This window comes from Nannospalax galili, unplaced genomic scaffold (genome assembly GCF_000622305.1).
Source record: "Nannospalax galili isolate Female #2095 unplaced genomic scaffold, S.galili_v1.0 scaffold666, whole genome shotgun sequence".
Lineage (NCBI taxonomy): Eukaryota > Metazoa > Chordata > Mammalia > Rodentia > Spalacidae > Nannospalax > Nannospalax galili.
In genome coordinates, this window is record NW_008356473.1 from 1,580,463 (window position 1) to 1,605,251 (window position 24,789).

The 24,789-nt window shown below is 42.3% G+C and overlaps 1 protein-coding gene across 4 annotated transcripts in view; it reads left to right on the top strand.

Annotated features, from left to right (window-relative positions):
* Positions 1-776: 776 nt before the first annotated feature.
* Tmem245 (transmembrane protein 245) overlaps positions 777-24,789 on the top strand; it is an 89,962-nt gene continuing 65,949 nt past the window's right edge. For 3 of the 4 annotated variants that reach the window (XM_008854642.3, XM_008854643.3, XM_029556947.1), the window contains exons 1-5: positions 777-1,388; positions 9,529-9,646; positions 11,646-11,747; positions 22,690-22,806; positions 24,203-24,439. In XM_008854642.3, coding sequence (XP_008852864.1) covers positions 807-1,388; positions 9,529-9,646; positions 11,646-11,747; positions 22,690-22,806; positions 24,203-24,439 — 1,156 coding nt within the window. In that variant the 5' untranslated portion in view covers positions 777-806. Of the gene's footprint in view, positions 1,389-9,528; positions 9,647-11,645; positions 11,748-22,689; positions 22,807-24,202; positions 24,451-24,789 lie in introns of all 4 variants that reach the window. The other variant, XM_029556948.1, reaches the window with a different exon arrangement.

The following is a 24,789-nucleotide window of genomic DNA, read 5'->3' on the forward strand; positions in this document are numbered from 1 at the left end:
ATCTGTGTACACATGATTGACGGATAGGCTTTACCTATATGACAGAATGCATGAAATTTGGTGGAGGGTATGGGGGGTGGTATGCAAGGCAAAAAACTCAATAAAAAATATTTTTTAAAAATGCCTAAACATTTTATAGCCACTTTTGAAAGAGAGGTAGCTTTGCTCTGTAAATTGTTACTGAGTATGTTAAAGTTGTAATGAAATGCTTCTTCTAAAAAATGAAAAAAATTAAATTAAATTAAAAAAAATTTTTTTTATCGGCCTGTGCGGTGGCACAGGTCTTTGATCCCAGCACTTGGGAGACAGAAGCAGGTGGTCCTCAGTGAGAACCAGGCCAGTCCAGCTTCAAACAGAACAGCAAGTTCCAGGCCAGCTGGGGATACAGGAAGATCCTGTCGCAAAACATCAAGAGGTTTTATTCGAAAACAGTAAAACAATCTGGCCATCGGTATTTTTAGAAGTACTTCCCCAGGATACTAAAGATGGAAAATCTTTTAAGTAACGTCTCTTTTGGAATCCAGGTTCCACATATTTCGACATCCACCAAAGCGGGAAGGGGGTTTTTTCAAATTTCTTAGACCTCCTCAAAACTTGTTACCTGGACCCTAAAGGGGACCAATGGGCCTGAGAGCGGAGGCGCTCACACTCAGCCTTCTGGGAGTTGTAGTTTTCCTATGCCTCAGGAGCGCTAAGCAGCCAAGTCAAGAACTACAAAGCCCACAAGGCCGCGCGGTGCCGCCCGCCTCCGCCGGCGCTCTTCTCCGGCATGCGGGCCCGCCCCTGGCCCCAGCGGCAGAGGCGCGATGGCTGACCGTCGCAGCCCTGCTGAGGCGCCCAGCCCGAGGAGCTCTCCCCGGCAGGAGCCCCGCGTCTCGCACACGGCGGCGCAGGGTGGTGTCGGTGTGGGCGAGACCCCGCGGACGGCGGCGCTGGCGCTGCGCTTCGACAAGCCCATCAAGCAGGCCTTCTACAACACGGGCGCCGTGCTGTTCGTGTGTTTGTGCTGCGGCGCCGCGGTGCTCGTGTACTTCATCCTCGAGGCCTTCCTGCGGCCGCTACTCTGGGCCGTACTGTGCGGCACTTTCCTGCACCCGTTCAAGAGCTCGCTCACGCGCCTGGGCCGCCACTGGCTGCGGCGCCTGCACCGCGCGCACACGCCCATCGTGCTGGCCGCGCTGCTGTTGCCGCTCTGCTTCGCCGACTACAGCGTCGAGGCCCTGGGCGAGCAGGCGCTGCGCCGCCGCCGTCTGCTGCTGCTGTTGGGCGCCGGCGGCCCGCTGCTCTACGGCCTCTACTGCTTGGGCAGCTACCTGGGCGTACAGGTGCTGCTGGCGCACGCGGGCGCGCTCATCTGCCGGGGCCTCGACTACTTCAGCAGCCTGTGGGTGCGTGAGTGCGGGGGGTGGCGGGCTCCGGGCCCCAGGGATGTAGTGTGAGGCCTGGAAGCCGAGCAAGGGCGGCCAAAGGTCCTCACCTGTGCCCGCCTTCCCACGCCCGGGGAACTTGGCGCCCTTCCTTCAAGACTGGCGGATTGTCATTTGAAACAGGTCTTACCTGCTGCTGCTTTGTAAGGCCGTCCTGGGGGGCGGGGGGGCAGGGTGTACGTCCTTTGGCCGAGAAGCACTGCCCTACTTTGTAGAGGGAGGTCCCAGGGCCTGGGGCATGGGGGTTAGTTTTACTACTGATTGGGGATGGATGCTGTCCTGAGTTCTGCACAGTCTGGGCGTCAAGAACTGAAAGGCATTTTAGAGATTCTGGTCCAACTTGAACAGTTAAGAAAAGTTGACTTCTTACCAGGCCAGAGGGGAATTAGGGACTGGTCAGCTCAGATTTCTCAAGCGCTAAAACTCGAGCTCTAAAACAGGCTGATGATGCCCAGGGTTCACGTCCTTTTTACTATAGTTTGTGCGAGAGGCTGGGTGCTGAGCGCTTGGGCCTCTTCCCTCCACATTGCATCGCTGTAACTACTTTTATTGTGCAGGGACCTTAGCCCATTCCCTCTCGCCTAGATAAGCAGCAGACTGGGTGAAAGAGTGTTAGATAATGTTTGAATCACCCAAGTTCTCTTAAGGAAATCATAGAAACTTAGGATTGGAAGGAATTTCAGAGATAACCTTAGAGACCTATTTCCTGTCTCAGACTATGATGCAGGCCGGTATATCCACATGCTTACTGGGGACTGTTAACATCAAGTGGTTATTTAATGCTTAAGAATGTTAAGAATGTTGATCAATAAACTTCCACAGAGACTAAGAATGTAGCTCTGGAGTAAGACCTTGCCCAGTGTGCTTGAGGCCCAGACATGCACACACACTTAGACACCCCATACTGTTTAATTTTATTTGCTTTTGTTAGTGAAATAAAGTTCAAGATACCTTGACATTATTAAGTTGCAAAACTGTTCCCTTTACCAGTTAAGCAGGGTTTCAACCTGCCAGAAGTTATTTATTGGTCGAGTGATAAATTGATTCCGGGACTATCATTAAGTTCAAGTTTTAATTTGATCGAGCATAGTAATGTTAGGTAGTAAGCTTTCTGAGAGATTTTTAAGAAGGGTGGGGTGCAAGACCTGTCTTGGGGTACATAGTTGTTTATGAGCATATTGCCCATTTTCATCCTGGGGGTTGAACTCAGGACTTCACCCATGCTACTGAGTTGGACCCTTAGCCTCATAAATTAGAATATCCTAATGGAATTGATAAACACAAAGATAACTGTTCATTTTCACCAATTGTGGGCCACAGGTTCAAAGAATGTGACTGCCCTGTCACACAGCTTATGGACAAATTTGTGATACAATTGTTGTTGTTGTTGTTAAGCTGTGCTGGGGACGAAACCCAAGGCTTAGTGCAATCTAGTCAAGGGCTCAAATACTGAGCTATACCTCCAGGTCCATTGTTCACTTTTGAGAAGTTAAAGTCAGTGCCCTTCTGCTGTTACACAATTCAGTTAAATGGATCAGATACCACATCTAAAAGTCAGACTGCTTTGTTCCTATAAGAAATATGACTTGGTTCCTGTCCTCAGGAAATTTCAGACTTGTCAGACACATTTACAGATTATGCTAGCATTTCAACTGTTGCTACTACATAGCTATCATATCCATCAAATTCTAGAAAATGAGAACTGAAAGCCCACTTTATAGGGATAGCACTTATTTATCTTTATTTATTTTTATATTATGTGTACGAGCATTTTGCCCACCTACATGTTAAGTGCACCATGTGCAAGCAGTGCCTACAGAGGCCAGAAAAGGGTGTAGGATTCCCAGGAACTGGAGTTCTGGACAGTTGTTAGCCTCTATATGGGTGCTGGGAACTGAACCTGGTTCCTTTGCAAGAGCAGCCAGGGCCCTAACTGCTACTGTAGTAAGAATTGAGTACGAGGTAGATTGGCATGGTTAGGAGAAAGTAAGGCATTTCTCCTTGTCCCTCAGAATCTTAACGGACCAACTTGAGGAAGTGAGCATGTATCCACAGCTCAGTGTATATACCTTTGAATATTCTTTTACTGATGATAAACCCTCATGTTTGTATTTCACGTGTTTGGGCTGTGGGTAATGAGTGGAAGGCAAGAGCCAAGATTGATTTGATTTGGGGGCTAGAGGGAGGAAAGTCAGACCAGTTGCACATATATTTTCTGGTGGTGCTGAGAGTTGAACTAGGGTTTGTATATGCTAAGCATGTTGTCTATCGCTGACCCACATCCACAGCCCTCCAAACAATGTTTATGTAACTGCCCCTAACTCATCTGTTTGCCCACAATGATGGGAGAAAGGGAAATGAGGAGGGGGTTAAAAAACAGAACAAACCCGTTATAAAAGAAACTTATGAATGAACTAGAAGTGAGTAGGGGGTGGTAAGAGGACCAAGTTGATCCCAGTTTGAGAAAAACTAGAAAATTGAGTTTTTTGGAAGCACACTTAGGGGTGGAAAGTGATGTGAAGGGAGGTGTGTTAGCCCTCTCCTGAAAGCTCTGATAAGGGCTTACGTGTGGCTGGGCAAGAGCCCACAGGATCTTTTCTATCTCTTGGACCACAGCACTTGGTCTTGAGCCCAAGCAGGACTGCCTGTTACAGAACAGCACTCTGTGCTTTTAGACAGCTTGTAAATGTGAGTTTGTATGAGAGAAGTAGAGAGAAAAGTACATGCAAGCATGTGAGCACATACTGCATATTCAAGATCCAACTTTTGTACATGTACCATGTGCAAGGTACTGAACTAGGTTCTAACAGGATGCAGTTACATTGTTACAACAGTTCTGTCCAGTGGGAGGAAGGGATTTCGTATCTGAAAAAGCTAATTAGAGTGATAGGTTTATACTCTTAATTGTCTTCCCTAGATCTGCCAGCAGGTGAAGTTCTGCTGTCATCCAAACTCTGTGGTACTACCCTTCAGTAAGGGTTGAGAAAGTTTTCTCATAACATGTTTAAAATTTTAGTTTAATTAAAACATATTTTGATTTTTTAAATTATCTGTGCATGAGTGTTTTGCCTACATGTATACAAGTGTACCTGTGCATGCAATGCCTGAGGATCCTTAAGTGGATATCAGATCCCCTGGAACTGGAGTTCAGGACGGTTGTTGGCTGCCATGTGGGTGTTGGGAACCAAACCTAGGTCCTATGCAAGAGCAGCCAGTGCTTTTAACCACTGAGCCATCTCTTCAGCCCCAGTTTAATTTTTTTTTTTTTTTTTTAAAGACTGGGTCTCCCTATAGCCCCAGCAGGCCTGGAACTTGCTATCTAGACCAGGCTGGCCTAGAACTCATAGAGATCCACCTGCCTCTGACTCCTGAGTGCTGGGATTAAAGGCATGTGCCACCCCACCTGGCTGCTCCAAGTTTAATTTTTAAAAATAAATTGATTTCAGTTAAAAGACAAAAACTAAAATACCAGCACTGGACTAATCACAGCTGTTCCCCTGGATTCTAGTTACCTAGAAACCTGCCATCTCTTCCACCATGTATCCTTCTATCTGTGTGGTATTTTTTTCGGGTCCTGCCCAGTTTTCCTTTGCATCAGGACTTCTGCTTTCCTTTGTCACCAGTTTATCCTGTTTCTTCCTCTTCATCTCACTTTGGACTACTTACACTCTTAATCTGTGTCCCATTTCCCTCATCTTCTGGCATGGTGGCACATGCCTGTAGTCCCAGCACTTGAGAGGCAGAGACAGGTGGATCTCTGTGAGTTCAAGGCCAGCCTGGTCTACCTAGTTCCAGGCCAGCTTGGGCTACAGGGAGACCCTGTTTCAAAAAGACCAAAAAAAAAAAAAAAAAAAAAATTATCTGTTGCACCATGCTCAACGTGACTCAGCCCTTGACCTCTCCCCTGGTTGTGGAGTTGTGCAAGATGAATCTAAAAACCTGATGGCATCCTCTGCCTCATCTTTTCTCTTTGCTGGGAATGTTAGACTCTGCTCTTCCCCTTTGTTCAGACTTGTTAGAAAAAAATGAAGTCCATTTATGATTTTTGCAGTGGATACAGACTTGTTTTCTCCTCGGTCTGTCTCCATCCCACTATTTCTATCTTTATAAAGAACTGTAAGTTGGAAACAGTCAGGACTGAAGGATCAGAAGACCTGCAGTTTTGTTTTGTTTTGTTATTTTATTTTTTATTATTTTTATTTTATGTGTATGAGTGTATTGCCTGCATGTATGTGAGCACAACCATGTTGTGCAGTGCTGTGGAGATCAGAAGAGGGTGTCGGATTCCCCTGGAATTAGAGTTAAGGACAGTTTGTAGCTGCCATGTGGGTGCTGGGAATGAACCCGGGTCCTCTGCAAGAGCAGTCAGTGCTTTTAACCACTGAGCCATCTCTCCAGCCCCTTTCTTTTTTTCTTTTCTTTTTTTTTTTAAATGTATTTTTTATGGTCTGCAGTTTTTTAAAAAAATATTTTTATTTTTTGTGTATGCCTGTATTGCCTGCCTTGTATGTAAGTGCACCTGTGTCATGTGATGCCTGCGGCAGACAGAAGAGGCCGTAGGATCCCCCTGGAACTGGAGTCTCAAGACAGTTTGTTAGCTGCCATGTGGGTGCTGGGATTCGAACCCGGGTCTTCTGCAAAAATAGTGTTCTTAACCGCTGAGCCATCTCTTCAGCCCAAGACCTGCAGTTTTAAAGCCTGCTCTATCAGTGACTTGCTTTGTGGCCTTACTCTGGGCCACTCAACCCTGGTTTTACAATGAGCAGTTGGCTTGTATGGTATCTAAGTCTCCTTCACATTCTTGGTTCAAGATCATAGGAGGCCCTTAGGAAGAGTGCACTGCGCCAGCCTTGTGGGTCTACTCCATTCTACTTCTAAACCTTTCTTAGGTTTGTTGCTGCTTACCTGGCAACAGGGAACAGAAGTTATTTCACAGTTAAAGATTTGGTTGCAAAAATTCCTGAGTCTTAAGGGCCATATGATAGAACAGTTTGCAAAGTAGAAGTAAATTATCTTAAAGGACAGTAAAGTACTTGGAGCAGTTGCTGATCCACCAGTGATCAGCCTGTGATTATTCAGAGGAAGTCTGTTTTATTCTCTCTGAAAAAGACTTAGAAAAGGGGACTGGGGGGATGGTTCAGTGAGTAAAGTGCTTGAAGACCTGAGTTCAGGTTCCCTGGATCCATATAAAATCCAGGCCTGGAGGTGTGTAGGGAGGGATGGAGACAGATGGATTCCTAGGGCTTGCTGGCCAGCCTGTTTAGCCAAATGGTGAGCTCCAGGTTCAGTGACCATGTTTCAAAAAAAAAGAAAAAAATAAAGTGGGAGCTGGAGAGTTGGCTTAGCGGTTAAGAACAGTTCCAGGGTATCCAGTGCCCTCTTCTGACCTCTGCTGGCATTGCATGACATGGGTATACCTACACATACATGCAAGCAATACACTCATACACATAAAATAAAAAAAAAAACAAAATATATATTTTGGTCTTTTTGAGACAGTCTCCCTGTAGCCCCAGCTATCCTGGAACTCATTATGTAGAACAGGCTGGCCTTAAACTCACAGAAATCCGCCTGCCTCTGCCTCCCAAGTGCTGGGAATAAAGGTGTGTGCCACCACACCCAACAAAATAATTTTTTAAGTGGAGAAACAAGGGGCTGGAGAGATGGCTCAGTGGTTAAGAGCACTAGCTGTTCTTGCAGAAGACCCAGGTTCAGATCCCAAATATGGTGGCTAACAACCATCCATAACTCCAGTTCATGGGATCTGATGTACTTTTCTGTCCTTCGTGGGCACTGCATGACACTCATAAAATAAAAATAAATTTAAAAAATGTAAAAAGAGGAGAAACAATTGAAAAAGGCATCCCAAGGTCAATCTCTGGCCTCCACATGGGCAGGCATGCTTGCATACACACTGCACCTGCCTTTTACCCACTGAGTGGTTGGTATAAAAGTGGCTAATTATGTTACATGAAGGAAAATGTGCTTGCTTTACTTGGAGTGCTAAATAAATGTTTCCAAATTTTATGCAGTCTTATAAAATGTCTAGCACTTTGATGCTATGAAATGACTGGGTTGTCTATTTTGAAAAGGACACAGCATGTCTAAGAAGATAAGCTTGGGTAAGTATGCCCTCTGATCCAGCTATGGAGAAAATCAGCATACAGATAGGTTTGGTCAAAGGTTAAAGGCATGTGAAGATGATTTCTGGGTTAGGGAATAAAGCATTTTTGCCAGGCATGGTGACTCTGTAATACTAGTACTTGGGAGGCTGAGGCAGAAGGATTGCTAATTTAAGGTTAGCATGGGCTGCAGAGTGAGATCCAGTATCAAACAAAACACTCTTAAGGGAGTCTGAGACTAGAAATTGTGTTTGAGGGTTGGAGCTAGAGCTCAGTGACAGCACTTGTTTGCCATGTAGTGAGAGTTCCTGGCCAGCTGGGACTGCAGGGATACCCTGTGTCAAAAAGACAAAACAAACAAACAAAACCCCCCTAACTTTTTAGGGCTTGGGAGATGGCTCAGTTGGCAAAGTGCCTGCCACACGCTCATGATGACTAGAGTTGGGTCCCCGCAACCTTGTAAAAAGAAAGTGCAGTGGGAGTGGCAGCACAGCTCTTACACCAGCAGAGACAGGCGCACCCCTGAAGCCCAGCTCCAGCCAGCCCAGGCTATGAGCTCCAGGTTCACTAAGAGACCTTGTTTTAGAGGAAATCCCTAATGTCTCTTCACAGAAATTATCCATTTTAATAATTGTATGAAATTATTGTACAAAATAATTTTGTTTAAATTGTATAAAATCATCTCCCAGTTGTCAGCCTTTTAGGTCATCAATTTCCACAGTTCTTCCTCACATTCTGATGAGTTTATACTGACAATATCTGTCATTATTTTGTAAAGATTAATTCCACATCTAAATTCTCAAGTCTGAAGCCATACACGTTTCTAAAACTGGAGGATTCTTTTTATTGACAGATGTAACCAAAATAGCACAGATGGTAGGTAGCTTTACGTGGCGTCTTTCCAGTCTTTTTGGTGGTCCTTGTTGTTTTTCCCCCTCCGTGCTCTGAATTGTAGGAAGTCCTGTTTTCTTTTAATGTACTTTCACCCTCAAGGTTCTTGCCATACTTGAATTTTGCATCCACGGACTCATTTTCGAGTGCTCAAATTTGTTCTTTGTAAGTGTTCCTTTGAAAAAAGAGTTAATGTGTGTGTAAGGGACCTTGACATCTTAACAAATGCTTCTTGGTGCTAGTAATAGCATTTAGGGTACAGGGAATAGAGGGGGCTCTGGCTGATTTCTGTTTTCAAGTTTTGCTCTTTCTTCCTCTAGTAATTTTTTTCGGGAATGCTTTTTAAGTTTGGGCATATAACTTTCTTAAGTTTTTAACATTTGTCACCTAGGTTATTGGCAGGGTGACACTTTAGCTAGTTCCCCCTTTCTAGCTTTAAAAAAGATTTTTCTTGGGGCTGGAGAGATGGCTCAGTGGTTAAGAGCACTGCCTGCTCTTGCAGAGGACCTGGGTTCAATTCTCAGTACCCACATGGTGGCTAACAATCATCCATAATCCCAGCTCCAGGGGAATCTGACGCCATCTTCTGACCTCTGTGGACATTGTACAACATGGGTGCACTTACATACATGCAGGCAATACACATACACATAAAATTAAAAAATGAATAAAATATTTAAAAAAGATTCTTAGCAGTAACATTTATAGGCTAAAATAGGATCCTTTTAATCTGATTCTTTTTAACCCCCTTCCTTTTTCTAGACATTAATCAACAGAGAAAACGGGGATTTTTATAAGATTAGGCTTTGGTTTAAATCCATTGCTATATAGTAATTAAGTATTAAACGGGTTTTGAACTTCAGAATGCATTAAAACATTGTACTTGAGGACATATTCGAGCATCATTGTACGGGTTTCAGATGTCTGCTTATCTAACAGGGAAGGAAAACCAGGCATGCTAGCTTCCTCCAACCTTTATTCTCTCCCTTCAGCGTCCAGAGCACCTACACCATAAGCTGCTTGCCAATGCCTAAAACTATGTTATTGCTCTTTATTTTGTAACTGTGTCTGTGTTTCTTTTATTTAAGATCTGGACGTTGGTAGTTGGCTATGTGTTGACTGTTTCCTTCAAGTGGAATTCAAGCACTGAACGATACTTGAGAGCAATTTCAATTCCTGTGTGGATGATACTGCTTTTTCACTTAGGTAGGTCCTTCTTTAAAAACAAAACAGTTTAAAGTCAGCAGAGGCTGACTGAAAGTGAGTTCTTCGTAGCGTTGTATGTTGCATTTAAAATTCTTTAGCATAATCTTTAGAAAATATTATGCTTTCATATTGTACTCATCTTGAGCAAAAATGCTGTGCTTTGCCAGGTGTCCAGGCCAGTCAGGGCTACAGAGTCAGATCCTAAGAAAGTAAAAAGAAAATGCTGTATTTTAAAATGTTGATCTATTAATTGTATTACATATTTTTATTTAGCAAAGTCCTTTAAGAGTAAGCATATCTGAGTTGGGCATTGTGGTGCATGCCTTTAGTCCCAGCACTCTGCCTTTAGTCCCAGCACTCCAGAGGCAGAGGCAGGCAGATCTCTGTGTGTTCAAAGCCAGCCTGGTCTATGTAGTGAATTCTGGGTCAGCTGGGGTTACAGGGAGACCCTGTCTCAAAAAGACCAAAAAAAAAAAAAAAAGGTAAGCATATCTGGGTCTAGAGAGATGTCTCCGCTCACAACCATTAGTAACTCCTGTTCCAGCGGCTCAAGGATGATTTTAATGCTGCTCTGGCCTGTCCCTAGTTAAAGGGACTAGGGAAGGTGTTCACTCTAGATAAGAGGAAGGGCCTGGTGTGGGAATGGGGAGGAGGTAGGACAGTGAAGAGCTTATGAAATAGGAAAACCCATTTCAGGAATTGAAGGGCTCTCCATCCTGTGAAAGAGTAACTTAAGCAGGTCTGTATCTGTGCCAGGAAGAGATGTCAGGGTTGGGGGGAAGTCAGAGACTGGCTTTTCAGCTGAGAGGTGATTGATGTCAGAGCTGCTCAGTCATGAGTTTCCTGTTACCATTCACTGTTAGCTGGGTGACTGCTCAGATGTTGAGTGACTTTTCAGCATGCTGCGGAAGGTTGGCCAAAATGCTTTATTTCTAACTCCAAGTTGATGCATGTATTAAGTTCTTATTTAAAAACAAAATTTAGCAACTCAGTCTGAAATATTTTTAGAGCTCCTTGATTCTTTAAAAAAATTTTTTTTTTGCTTTATTTTTTTTTTTATTTTTTTTTGGTCTTTTTTGAGACAGGGTCTCCCTGTAGCCCCAGCTGTCCTGGAACTCACTGTGTAGACCAGCTTGGCCTTGAACTCACAGAGATCCGCCTGCCTTTACCTCCTGAGTGCTGGGGTTAAAGGCGTGCGCCACCACGCCCGGCCTGCTTTATTTTTTTTTATGTGTGTGTATTGTGTGCATGTATGAGAGTGCACTCATGTTGTGTAGTACCTGAGTAGGACAGATGAGGGTGTCGGATCCCCTGGAACTGGAGTTATGTACAGTTGTTTGTTATCCGCCGTGTGGGTGCTAGGATTCGAACCTGGGTCTTCCGCAAGAACAGTCAGTGCTCTTAACTACTGAGCCATCTCTCCAGCCCCAGAGCTACTTGTTTTTATAAATAAATCCTCCCTCCCAAAAAAACCAAATCGAAAGCCTGATTAATTGAAAATGTCACTGTTTAGAGCTTGATGTTGAAAGTGTGTTCTCCATGCTAGTTGAGTTGGAGTGCTAGGGGTTTTTTTATCTGTAAGATCTTGTGATGATGAGACTTTGCTGAAGGCAGTGGAGGGACTCTCTCATGACCTCAGGGAAAGACAAGTGCTTAGGGGTAGGAGCCTGTCCTTCCAGACTTGTTAACATCTTTGCCCTGCTCCTTCATGAATGCACATGGAAGCTTTTCTTTTGGGTTATTGGGTCTTTGCTTGAGAGAGGGAGTTCAAACCCATGATGTTTTCAGAAAATCAGACCAGCTCATGGCTTCAGGATCTATTCCTGATTCTGGTCACCTGGAGATCAAATGCATAAGTTGAATTTAAGATGATCTTAAATGTGGGGTGTGCATATATTTTGATCAAGTCCATCTCTCTTCCCCTCTCTTGAAATAATTTCTTAATTAGCATGTATACCAGATTGTTCTGTTCACTGAAAGTATGCTTAATGATTTTCAGCATCGCTTGCTGGCTCCTGGAGAATTCCAGTATTCCTGGTTATTGTTTTCCTGATGTCTGTGGGCACCCTCTATGAGAAACAGAATGGGAAAGAGTCTACTGGTAAGACATAGAGCCTTTTATGAATCTATTTAAAAACCTGTAGTGGTTTCTAAACAGAAAATAACGTGATCTAAAATGTTTTAGATTATTTTTGACCATGCTTTTTTGGTATCTTTTTATTGAGGTATAGTTTAGAATGAATCATCAACTATTATAAAATGCTATTTAGTATAGTTCAGCATTGGGTAGCTGTCACTTCTGTCAGTTCTACAATATTTACCACTCCAAAGAGAAAACCTGTGCACCCATAAGTACTTTGGTTCCTTTATTGCTGAATAATATTCCACATGTACGTATACCACATTTTGTTTATCTGTTCATCCTTTGACAGATACTGGGAGATTTCCACCTTTTGGGTATTGTGACTAGTGCTGCTTTGACCATTCATGCGGAAGAAACTATTTACTTTCTATTTTTTTAAAATTAAAAAAAAAATTTTTTTTTTTTTTTTTGAGATACGGTCTCCCTGTAGGCCCAGATGGCCTGGAACTCGATATATAGACCAGGCTGGCCTTGAACTCACAGAGATCCACCTGCCCCTGCCTCTGCCTCTGCCTCTGGAGTGCTGGGATTAAAGGCATGCACTACCATGGCAGGCTAGAAGAAACTATTTACTTTTTAGTAAAAAAAACTAGTTTTTTTCTGGTTGAGTTTTTTTTTTTTTTTTTTTTTTTTGGACAGGCTTTCATTATGTAGCAGTGGCTGGATTGGAACTCACTATGTAGACCAGATTGGTTTTTAACTCACAGTGATTTGCCTGCCTCTACTTCCCAAGTGCTGGAATTAAAGGAGTTCATCATCCACACATAGGCATTTAAAATTCTTTAAGAAAATGTTTGTATTTAGTTGATACGTTAAAACTTAAATATTATGTATACTAACCAGGCGCATATAATGTTCCAATATGTGTCCATTTCAGTTCTGGGTATTTACCTTGGAGTGGGATTACTGGGTCATGGATTCAAAGTTTAACTGTTTCAGGAGCTAACCAGTCTATTCTCCACAGCAGCTGCAACAATTTACATTCTTACTCTGCATGGGAATTCCAGCTTCTCCACATTCTTGGTAACACTTCCTGTTTGCCACTTTTGATAATCACCAATCTAGCAGGTGGGAAGTGGCATCTTACTGAGGTTTTAATTTGAATTTTTCTAGTGACTGATGGCATTGAACATATTTTCATGCATCTGTTGGCCATTATCTTTTTGGGGAAATGTTTGTTAACACTTTTTCCTTTTAAAAATGTGGCTGTTTGTCTTTTGTTCTTGAGTTTTAGGACTGCTTTTGACCTCTTCGATACTGACCAGATCCTTCTATTTTTTTCTTTTGTTGGGCTGTTGTCATAGCTAGGAAACTAGTGAGACATCTGAGATGAATATTTACTCCTGTTTTCCTCTCAGAATTTATATATATATATAAAATACATATTTTTTGGGGGGGTCTTTTTGGTCTCCCTGTAGCCCCAGCTGGCCTGAAACTCACTAAGTAGACCAGGCTGGACTCACAGAGATCCACATGCCTCTCCCTCCCGAGTGCTGGGATTAAAGGCGTGAGCCACCACACAGCTAGAATTTTTATTTTTGTCACTTATATTTAACTCATTGATTTGTTTTCAGTTACTTTTCATGTTGGTATAGGGGAAAGGTCCATCCTCTCTCTTGCATGTTGGATATCTAGTGTCTCCCAGCACCATTTGTTGGTGGTTTTGGTACTCTTGTCAAAAACAATTGAGCATAAGTGTGTGGGTTTCTTTTATATTGTCTCTGCTAGTCCCTTGACTTAGGTGTCTATGGTTATAGTGTGGTCAGCTCTGACACTTTGGAGAGTTCTCTGGCTTTGTTCTTTCAGGTGGTTTTGCTGATTTGTGTCCCTGTGCTGACTGTCAGGTGCATTTTACCATAAAGTCTTTGTCTATTTCCACAAAATTGTCTGTTGGGATATTAATAGAGATTGTAGATAATTTTGGGGAGTGTTTTACACATATGTAACGATATTTTACATATAGTGCAACAATAATAAACCTTCCAATTCATGAATGTGGACTACATTTCCAAATATTTACTCTAATTTCTTTTAGTAATTTGGTGTAGTTTTCACTGTGTAAGTGTTGTATTTTGGTTTAATTTATTCCTTAGCTGTTACAAATGAAAATTTTCTGAGTTCCTTTTTGTGTGGTTCATTCCTAGTATGTAGTTAGAAATATTTTTATTTTATTTCTTTCTTTTGGTCTTTTTGAGACAGGGTCTCCCTGTAGCCCCAGCTGACCTGAAACTCATTATGTAAACCAGGCTGGCCTTGAACTCACAGAGATCCACCTGCCTCTGCCTCCTGAGTGCTGGGATTAAAGGTGTGCATTACCATGCCTGGCATATAGTTAGAAATAACTGATTTTGTGTGCGTGTGTACTGATGTTAAATCCTTCGACCTTATGGAATTTGTTCTTAGCATCAGTGTTTTAGTGGATTCTTTATGATTTGGTTTCTTTTTTTGTTGTTGTTGTTTTTTTGATCTTTTTGAGACAGGGTCTCCCTGTAGCCCCAGCTGTCCTGGAACTCATTATGTAGACCAGGCTGGCGTTGAACTCACAGAGATCTGCCTGCCTCTGCCTCCCGAGTGCTGGGATTAAAGGTGTGCGCCACCACGCCTGGCCCATGATTTGGTTTCTTTTAAAAATATTTTTATTTTTGTGTGTGTCTGTATACACCACTTGTGTGGGTGCCTGTGGAGTTCAGAAAAGGCCATTGGATGTCCTGGAGCTGGAGTTAGAGGCTGTTATGAGCTACCTGATGTGGGTGTTAGATACCAAACTTGGGTCCTTTGCAAGAACAGTGCATGCTCTTAACCCCTGAGCTGTCTCTTCAGGTCCCTGGCTTCAGGTGTGTAAAAGCACAGTGAACATTCTTTTTTGTAATACGTGGGTTAGGTTTAATGTATGCCATGATTGTTTATGCCAGTGAATAAACTGCTACAGCAGTTGTCTTTACATCTTCATTTTCTCTAATCACAGAGGTGTTTGTAATGCCCTCCTCTGTACAGCTAGCTATCTTAGAAAAGATGCCTGTATTTGTCTGCATGTATATAAGTGCACTTGTGTTGTGCAGTGCCTACAGAGCTCAGAAGAGGGCATCAGATCCCCTGAAACTGGAGTTTTGGACAATTGTTAGCTGCCATGTGGGTGTTTTGATTCGAACCAATGTCTTCTGCAAGAACAGCCAGTGCTCTTAACCAATGACTCATCTCTCCAGCCCCAAGAAAAGATTTTTAAGATTCTTTTTATTATATTTGATAAATGAGTATGTTATACAATTTTAAAGATTTCTCCTCCCTCCCTCTCTCCCTCCCTTCCGGGTTTCATTATGTACACCAGGCTGGCCTCAAACCCCTAGAGATCTTTCTGCTTCCCCAGTGTTGGCATTAGAGGTGTGCCACTATGCCTGCCTGTAAGACTTCATCATACCTTTAAATGTATGATTAAATTTCTTTTGTTTAAAGTTTAAAAATAACTAACTGAAGCAAAAATCCTTAATTGCATATCTGACAGAAAATAGGGGAGATTTTATTTTCCATTTTGCTGTTTCAGAGTTTTCCTTTTGAGCTTGTCTTCCTGCTCCTAACCTCTGAGACTCTAGTTATGCGTTAGAACACACTAGAAGCAATACTGACTTGTGGTCGTTTCTATTTGCTCTGCTTCCTTTTACTTTCTTGTTCTTCCCCTATCTGTGAGTGATTCACACAGCTCTGCCTACCCTCCCCGCCATGCAGGTTTGGCTTTCCCTTTTGACTACTGTGGTCTAGGGCTAAGTTCAGTCCAGCCATGTGTATCCATCAATTTCCTGTCCATGGATTTAACCAACTGAAGATTGAAAATATTTTGGGAACAATGACATCTGCATTCAACACACAAAACCTTTTTCTTGTCATTTTCTCCTATATGACACAGTCTCACAACTATTTATGTAGCATTTACATTTTGTAGGTACTCTATGTAACTAGGGAAGTTTACAGTCTTTGTGAAGATGGGCATAGGTTATGTGCAAATTTGGGTTTTGAACACCTACAGATTGTGGTGTATACAGGTGTCCTACAGCTGGTCCCTTGCTATATTGAGGGCTGCCTGAATTTTATACAGGGGTGTGAATAGTGCATGTCTCAGCCAAGGCTTTCAAGCTGCCCTGCCCTGTGTGCATTCTAGTTATCTGGAAATGAGAGCCTAGTGTACTGCGAGAACAAGAATTGAAGACCATGTTTTGAGTGTGGGGGCAGAAGACCAAGGTCAGTTCTTATTATCAGCCATAAACCCAGATTTGTGGTATGTTGGCATGCCAGCCAGATGCTTCTGCTTGGGTTCTTGACTACTGAAAGGAAGGATCATAGGGACACAGAATGAATACTGAGAACAGATTTGGAAATTGATTTTCTTGGTTTTGTGTTCTCATTCTTGCTTTAGAATAGACTGTTTATTGCTGCTCTTAGAAGCTTTTCTGGACCTCTAGGCTAATTGAACCTTATCTTAAAATAAAATTTTTTAAATGCTTTTCTAAAATTCTGTATTTTTTTTCCTTGTGTCCTTAATACCTTGTACTGAAGTCTAGCCTGTGCTAGGACAGCCCTTCCCTTGTGTTTGTTGACAGTTTCCTCCTGTAGATGTCACTATGCTGTAGTTGGTAAGAATCCTGCTGTGACTACAGGGTGTGTGTTGATTCCTTGGTGCATGTTCAGGTCACTGCTCTGCTTCATCTGAGCTGTTTTAGGTACTTTTATGAGCTACACAGCTTATTGGGACTCACAGGATTAATCTTTTGGATTTCATTAGAATTTAAAGCATAAGTTTGCTTGGCTCTTGGACTTAGACTGAATTAGTGGTTTGCTCAGAATTTGGGCCTTCTCTTGGGTGGGCCTAAGGAGCTGTTTCCTGGGAGTCCAAATCATGTAGGGAAAAAAATGTTCATATGTCACCCATTGGCTAAGAACTCTGAGGTACTTCTAAATGTAATGACTTTAGAAAACTACCAAAAACAAAACCACACAAACAAAACTCTGTAAACTTGATGATCCCTCCATTTGCAGATGAAGACACTTCCTTGCAGTGGTTAATGACTTGCCGAAGTCACATAGGTGGAGCTGTAGTGAAGCCAAAGCCAAGGTCGTTGACCTCAGCCCAGTGTTCTTTCCCTTTCCAGGTTTGCTGAGTAAGCGTTAGTCAGAGGGAAAAGGTGTCAGCAGCTGACCCTCTTGCTCCTGGTTGTAGTTGTCTGCATCCTCATTCGTCCACATTAGCCCTGTTGACTCCAAAGCTACAGCACCTCACTTCTCTGCCCCCTAGATCTCTGTCTCAGTTGGTGGAAGCCTACCATCTTCTAAAGCAGAGTTCACACAGGCCAGGCAGTAGTGAGGAGTGCATCGGCTCACCAATCCAAGGCGAAGATGTCTGATATCAAGCGCTAACATCTGGTGGTCCTTGTTGCATGTCACCTCTTAATGTTACAACAGCAATTAGATTTAAACATGAACCTTGGAGGGGACAAACATTCAAACTATGGCCCCTGGAATAAAGCATGAGTATGTTCCTATAGAGAGAAAACCATTCATTTCTCTCTATAATGACAGAATTGTCATTATTCTGACAATGGATGAAGCCCTGGGGGGTCTTTAATATGCCACCTCCTTTTTTTTGTCTTTTTGAAATAGGGTCTCCCTGTAGCCCTAGCTGGCCTGGAACTCGATTTGTAGACCTAGCTGGCCTCAAACTCACAGAGATCCACCTGCTTCTGCCTCCCAAGTGCTGGGATTAAAGGTGTGCACCACCATGCCCGACATTGCCCTATTTTTTAAGCAATCCAATGTATCGGTATTAAATTTATTGTATTTGGTGTCAGATTTGTTCTGAGTATGAGCAGGGTCTTCAAAAGGAAGAGAATCAGGCTTCAGGTGCATCTCTAGTGGTGAGGGACCCAGCCTGAGCAGAGTAGTGTGTTTGTAATTGAAGTGAGTAGAAATACCTTCACAGGGAAGTCCTGGAAATTGCTCTAGTCGTTTGGGATAGCGCATAATGTGATCCAGCAAGCTTGGTTGGGTGAAGCCCACATAGGAGAAAAAAGAAGAATGGCAACATGTTACCGCCCATCTCCTGCTCTCCAATTATGGTTCTGTCAGTTTCATAGGGTTAGAGAAACTCCTTGTCCATATCCAGGCCTGTGACACTGGCCATTGCAAGGGGACTTTGTTTTCCATGTTAGTGATGGAAATGAACCCTTCTTCAGCAAGCTGGGAGACTTCCCATGGTATGCAGAATCTCCTGCCAGCAGGCTTGTGGATGTTTTTCTGGCTGCTGTTGCTGTTGCTGTCTCTGAGAAAGAACAGAGTAGATCAAAAAGTAGCTCCATATTTAGACAGGTTTCAAAATATATTTTCTCATGAACTCTGGAAAGTTAATCTGCTCATTGCTGAGTTAGTCATATTAGCAGCTTTGAATGTGACCTCATGTTCTGTCTCTTTGTTCCATTCTCTGTGGTCACGGCCTTCTTCTTTGCACTTGGTGTAGTCTTTTATGCATATGGTCTCCTACTGCCCCAGACTCCAAGCAGATTGATACTTGAAACTGTGGTTGTGCTTTCCTTTTTCTTCACAACAATTCTTAAGTTTGGAGATATGTTCCCTGTGTGTATGCCTATTTTTAGCTGGGTCTTTTTATCCACTGCCATGACCTGACCTAGAATGTCAGTCCTGGCATTCTGTCTAGACCTTGGGGTTTTGGAGTGTGTAAACATACCACTTAGATAGTGTTCATTACAAGGTGTATCTCTTTGATAAAAGAAGTTGGCTATGCTTGCTTTCATGACTTCCAAATACTTCCTCTTGATTTTCTCCATGTGTTCTCTTTTAACACTTTGGTGTAGTTTGAGGTGGTTTAAAAATTGGCCACATCGTTTGTGTGTGACCCAGAACGTTGTTGAAGAGTTTTCATTGAATATTTACCGCACATTGTGCCAACTTCAGCAAGTTGGATCGTTTTTAAGCCATAGTTTTGAAGACTTAATTTACTAGTTTTAGTTTTCAGGTCTAGTGCCTACTCTTGCTGTGTCACTACACCAACATAATAATTACAAATAGCCTAACTCTTGATTTTGGATTTTTTTTTTTTTTGACTTTTTGAGACAGGGTCTCCCTGTAGCCCCAGCTGGCCTGGAACCCGCTATATAGACCAGGCTGGCCTTGAACTCACAGAGATCCACCAGCCTCTCATTCTGCCTGCCTCTGCCTTCCAAGTTTAAGTTTTTTTTTTTTTTTTTTTTTTTTGGTCTTTTTGAGACAATCTCCCTGTAGCCCCAGCTGGCCTGGAACTCGTTATGTAGACCAGGCTGGCCTCAAACTCATGAAGATCCCTCTTGCTTCTGCCTCCCAAGTACTGGGATTAAAGGTGTGTGCCACCACGCCCAGCTTAAATTTGGTTTTTAAGAGTGGGTCTGAACTCAGAGAGCACTGGTTCCCCTAAAGATTTCTGGGAACCATGTGTCTCCTGGAACTGTACTGATGGAACTGTCTTGCTTGAACTGTGTCCTTGAGCCCAGTCCTACCCATAATTTTATCCAAAATAGTTTCTCCAGCTTCCTGTTTTATATGACTTGACATTAGTTCTTAACATACTGATTGTAACTAATAGTTTTAGCATTAGATTCAACTTGAGGTTATAGCCTTTAGTCTTCATCTCTTATGCATATGGCCCAGATTCCTTTTAGGTGACTGAATTTAAAAACGCCAAGGAAGTTACTTTCTAGGGTGTCTCAGAAGTGAGCCACTGCTTAGTTAAATTGCTTGTGTAGAGTCTAGTTATTCAGGGCCATTGACTGGTGCTCATCTTGTAGAGGACAGAGTACCGATTCTTTTGCTTTTCATCTAGAAACTCAGCTTCCGCCCCCTTTCTGCTTTATTGTCCCAGGCTATTAGGTTCCCCACACTTTGCACTTGTTTGGGGTCTTCCTAAGACATCTCTTCTGAGAAGACACATTTCTGAGAAGCTAGTCCTGTCCTATCTCTGGTGTGGTCAGTCTGTGTAACTTTTATCTAGAAGTTTCAATAGAATTTTGGTATCTACAAAGTCTTTGTCCAGGGCCCTTACAGTTACTGGTTTAACCATAACCTGGAAACCATGGGCACCTTTGAATCTATTTCTGCATCAGTTCATCACTGAGTGTGGTCCACTCTGAGTCCTGCCACTTTTCTAGTCTGCTGTGGACCGTGCTTCATCATGTCCTGCCTATGGTACCATGATAGCCTATCTCCCTGAGCCTACTATAGGTCTCTTGTCCATCCTTCTCCATTCAAACAAGTGTGATCTTTTTGTGTCTCAAAGCTGATCACTTACAGGGCAGGAAGCAGATGAGCAGGATACTGAAAGGGCAGTGAGTCAGATGTGTATAGTGAGGACCCTGTCTGTTGCTTGTCTCCCTGCTGGTATCCTGATTGTAATATTGTACTGCAGTTTTGCAGAGATATTGTTCTTGGGAAACTTGATGACAGGTATGCAGGGGTTGCTTCTTGGAACTACATATGAACCCACTTTTATTGCAATAGATTTTCCATAGGGAGAGGTGGAGATTTCTATCCTGTTTAGAATTCTGGTGCTTTCCTGTTCCTCTTTGGATAAAGACTGAAGATCTGAATATGATTTATGTACCTAACATCATTTGGAGTACCTGTTCCTGCCCTTTGTTCCATCCTAGTTTCTTACTGTGTTCTGGAACCTTTGGCCTTCTTTTGCTATCCTTGTCAGGTTCTTTTCATAGTCTCCAGCTAGCTTCTTTCTACCCAGGGGGCATTCATTGTATTTGGGTAATTCCTTCTCCTCCCCACAACCCCCAATAGCAATTCTACTTGCATTTTTTTTTAAATTGAAAATTAATTTATTTTTATTTTATATGTGTGTGTGTGTTTTACCTGCATTTAAGTACACCTCTGTCATACAATGCCTGCGGAGACCAGAAAAGAGCATTCGATCTCCTGGAACTAGAGTTACAGACAGTTTTTAGCCTCCATGTGGGTGCTGGGAACTAAACCTGGGTCCCTGCAAGAACAGCCAGTGCTCTAACTGCTGAGCATTCTCTCCAGCCCTGATTTTCATTTCTTAGGGACCCCTTTCCTGATTATCTAGACTCTTCTGTTGACTTTAGAGCTCACAAAATGCCTGGTCCATTTATAGCAATCATAATTTGTCACCCCCATTTTTTTTTTTTTGTGGTTCTTTAATTCATGCATGTTTCTTCACTAGACTCTGAGGAAGTTGGGTCTTTGCTTTTTTCCCCAGCATGGGGGGCAACATGTGCAACATGAAATGAAAGGCGCTGCCCTCCTCGCGGAAGGGTTTGGGTGTGTAGGCCAAGGGAGGAAGTCCCAATCCAGATAGGTAACTTACACTTTCTTCCCAGACCATGAATTAGAATTTCTCTCCGAGTGGTAAAAATAAACTGCATGTCACAGGGGAATTTAATGGAAGTTTAGATAGGACATGACTGAGCTAGATGTTGGCTCTCCATCTTAATGGCTAAATTGGCCAAAGGGCCACCTTAGACTCCAGGTTGTTTTGTGTCCAGTTTTGAATTTGTTGTGTATATAGAATTAGCTTGGAGCTAGGAGGACTGTTTTATTTTCCTTGATTGGCAGAATTCTCTGTTGTTAACTGAGTACGGCCCGACTAAAAGTAAGGCCCTATCTGTGTGTGGCTGTGATTCAGTGATTGGAAATGGCCAATGTTCCTAAATCGTGGGCAGTAGAAGCCACTCTAACTGTTGTGAGTAGTGAGCAGTACTGATTAGCAATTGGAAAGTTTGCGTGCATGATTTTTGGAAAGCCCAAGATCTTCTTTCTCTTGGCTCTGGTATAGGCAGAAGCAGTCAGGGGAAATGCTGAGCTTCACTAAAGGAATATTTGGACAGAAGGTCATGGCTGCTACTTGTGTGATACTTTTGTTGCAGGGGAGTCTAAGAAATAATCCTCTTTGCTCTCCAGCGTCTAGTGTACAAGAAAGTGTATAGAACCTAATGCTATGTGACCTAGTTTGCCCTGTCTGCCATAGCCTGTGAGAGACTGACCATCACAGATAGGCCTCATTTGTTAGTAACTGTTTGATTTAAATCCTGAAGATGATACAGTCTGCTACTGCATATTAGGAATTTTACATGGGACCATATAATGATGTTCTTTTAGATGTCCAAAGGTGGATTTTGCCTATGTTGATCTTTGTAGATCTGTGTTTTTGCATAATATCCGTGCATTTGCATGTTCATTTATGTAATGTTATTACTGTGAATACTAAATATGGGCCGTGTCATACTACATTAGACCCTAATAATACCAGGTAGATAAGACAGTTTAACCAGGAAGGTCTCAAACTTGATGCATAATGTTTTCAACATTAAAATTAACTGGTAAAGGGGCTGGAGAGATGGCTCAGAGGTTAAGAGCACTAGCTGCTCTTGCAGAGGATGTGGGTTTCATTTCTACTACCCAAACGGTAGCTAACAATAGTCCATAACTCCAATTCCAGTGGATCCACCCTCTTCTGACCTCTGAGGGCATGGCAGGACATGGGTGCGCTTACATACATGCAAGCAGTACACATACACATCAAATAAAAATAATTAATTAATTTTAAAAAGTAACTGATAAAGTTAAAAAAAAATCCAACATTTTGAATTTATATGCATTATCTGCCACACCTGCCAGCATCAGGTTCCCAAATAAAGATGACAGAGAAAGTCCAGAGACTTGTATCTGTTGATTTTCAAGTGTTCTTCCTTGGTAAAGATTCATTGGTCTAGTTGTTCAGAAAGAAATATTTTGTTTTATTGCTATTGAAAACAATTTTGTGTTTAAATTGGCAGTAGTTTTTTCCAGCTTTATTTGCTTTAAGAAAGTTTTTAAAATATGTGTTTTTCCCCCCTGACAGGGGCAGAATTACCTGGGCAAGTGATCTCCATGGCAGCTTCTACTCTGGCAAACTTGGCTATCTCCATCACAGGGTATGAATCTAGCAGTGAAGACCAGCCCTCTCCTCGGCCTGCAGGTGACCAACATCACGAAGGCATTCTGAGTTGCTCTGGAAAATGTGGTTAGAAGTAGGCTCTAGAATTAAGAGGGGAATGCTAGCACCACACAGTGCACCTTGGGCTTGCTGGTCCCTTATCGCTTCTTTCCGATTGTGGGATTTCACCTTTGTCCTTGTGTATCCCTTTTCTCATACTTCTGATTACCTACCTTCTTGGGCTTCATAACCTGGCTCTTTCACCTTTGAAATAATACTTTTTTTATATTCCTTTTCTCACTGTTTTTCTTTCCTTATGTCCCATTCACCACACACAATCCCCTGCTCCCCTTATTTTGCTTTCCTGTTTTCTGTTTCTTCTCCAGCAGTCAGTTCTTCTACATTATTTTGTTTGTTCTGTTGCTTCATGCTTTTTCTTCCCCTTCCAACTCCCTGTCTACTGTAGCAGAATGCTTTTCATTTCCATGTTTAATGCATCCTTCTCTTGTATTTAAGTAAAAGTACGATTTGTTTGTCTTCTGCCTCCTAACTGCTGGAATTAAAGGCATGACCCACCACACATGGCTCATGTTTTAGGATCTTAATTTCCATTGTCCTGGTATATTGAGTAATAGTGCCTTAAGAACTATATACTTTCTGATTTGTATGTCTTGTCAAAACTAGGAAGTAGAAATAACATATTTCTACAGTGAAATATAACATAGTTGTTGCATTGTTAGAAACCAGTGCCTTATGTGATATAATCCACCGTAGTTTCCTTTATTTTAAAACTCTTCATTCTAACATCTGTTGTTATTTTAACTCACTCAAAGACCTGTTTGAAAACCCCGGGTTCTGAAAGGAGCCTTTTTTCTATTTTCGGTAAAATGACCCTGGAAAGTCATATTGTGTCATGATGTATGTAACTAATCTAAAATTCAATTATAGAGGAATAGGGCCTGGGATGTAGCTAGTGGTAGAGCACTTGCCTAATACGCATGAGACCTGGGTTCCATTGCTGGCACTGCAAAAGCAAGCTAGAAAAGGATGAAATTTTAAATATAAAAGTTCTGGTGTGTATGTTTGTTGCTTTGTATTGTTTGAGTACTTTTGGGGGGTAAGTATAGTGCTCAGCTGATTGGTCATATACTTTTCTCTAATTTTGTTTAAGTATGTATATACTAGTCATCAGCCTGATCTATATAAAGAAAAAGTAAAACATAACCTGCTTACCAACTCTATCTCCAAACAAACCAATTTTCCACCAGTGTTCAATGCAAACACATGGAAACCTGTCTCTTTGCCCTAATGGGATCAGGTTGCACATGCTATTAGTCTGTTTTGAAGACCTAAAGTAGGGTAGCCTGATGAATAAGGTTGTGTATTGCTGTTTTCCTAATGTGGACTGATAGGATGTCATATTTCTTTGCCTTTTCAGAACCCACAGACAGGGGAGAACCACCTCCAACAGTGTCTGCCTCATCTTCATCCTCCTCTCATTCCTCACCCTCCTCTCCTTCACCCACTCTGGGCAGACAGAGGCCTGAGATGGGAACATTTCTCAGAAAGAAGAAAACTAGTGACATCTACTTTGTGTGTCTTGTGTGGGCCATCATTGCTGTCCAGGTCTGGCTGAACTTGTGGATTGTGCAGCTGTTGCCGGTGCCCGTTGCAGGTTGTTATCTGGTTAAGTATGGTTTTATCTTGTTGCCACAGACCTTTTTCTACTTTTATTGCTGTGGGATTTTAATATTTGAGATAATTTTATTGTCATCTTCCTTAAAAATAGTTGTATATTTGTATTTGGGTCTTCAGCACACATTGCGGCTATTTATATTTTGATATTACTTTTAATATTTCATGTTAATTTTCAAAATGTATTTAGCCTCTTAAAATTTCATACAGTATTTGAGATTATCATCTCAGATAATTCAATTCTCCACATAAAGAATTGACTGTTAGAAGCCAGGCATGGTGGTGCATGCCTTTAATCCCAGCACTTGGGAGGCAAAGGCAGGGGGATCT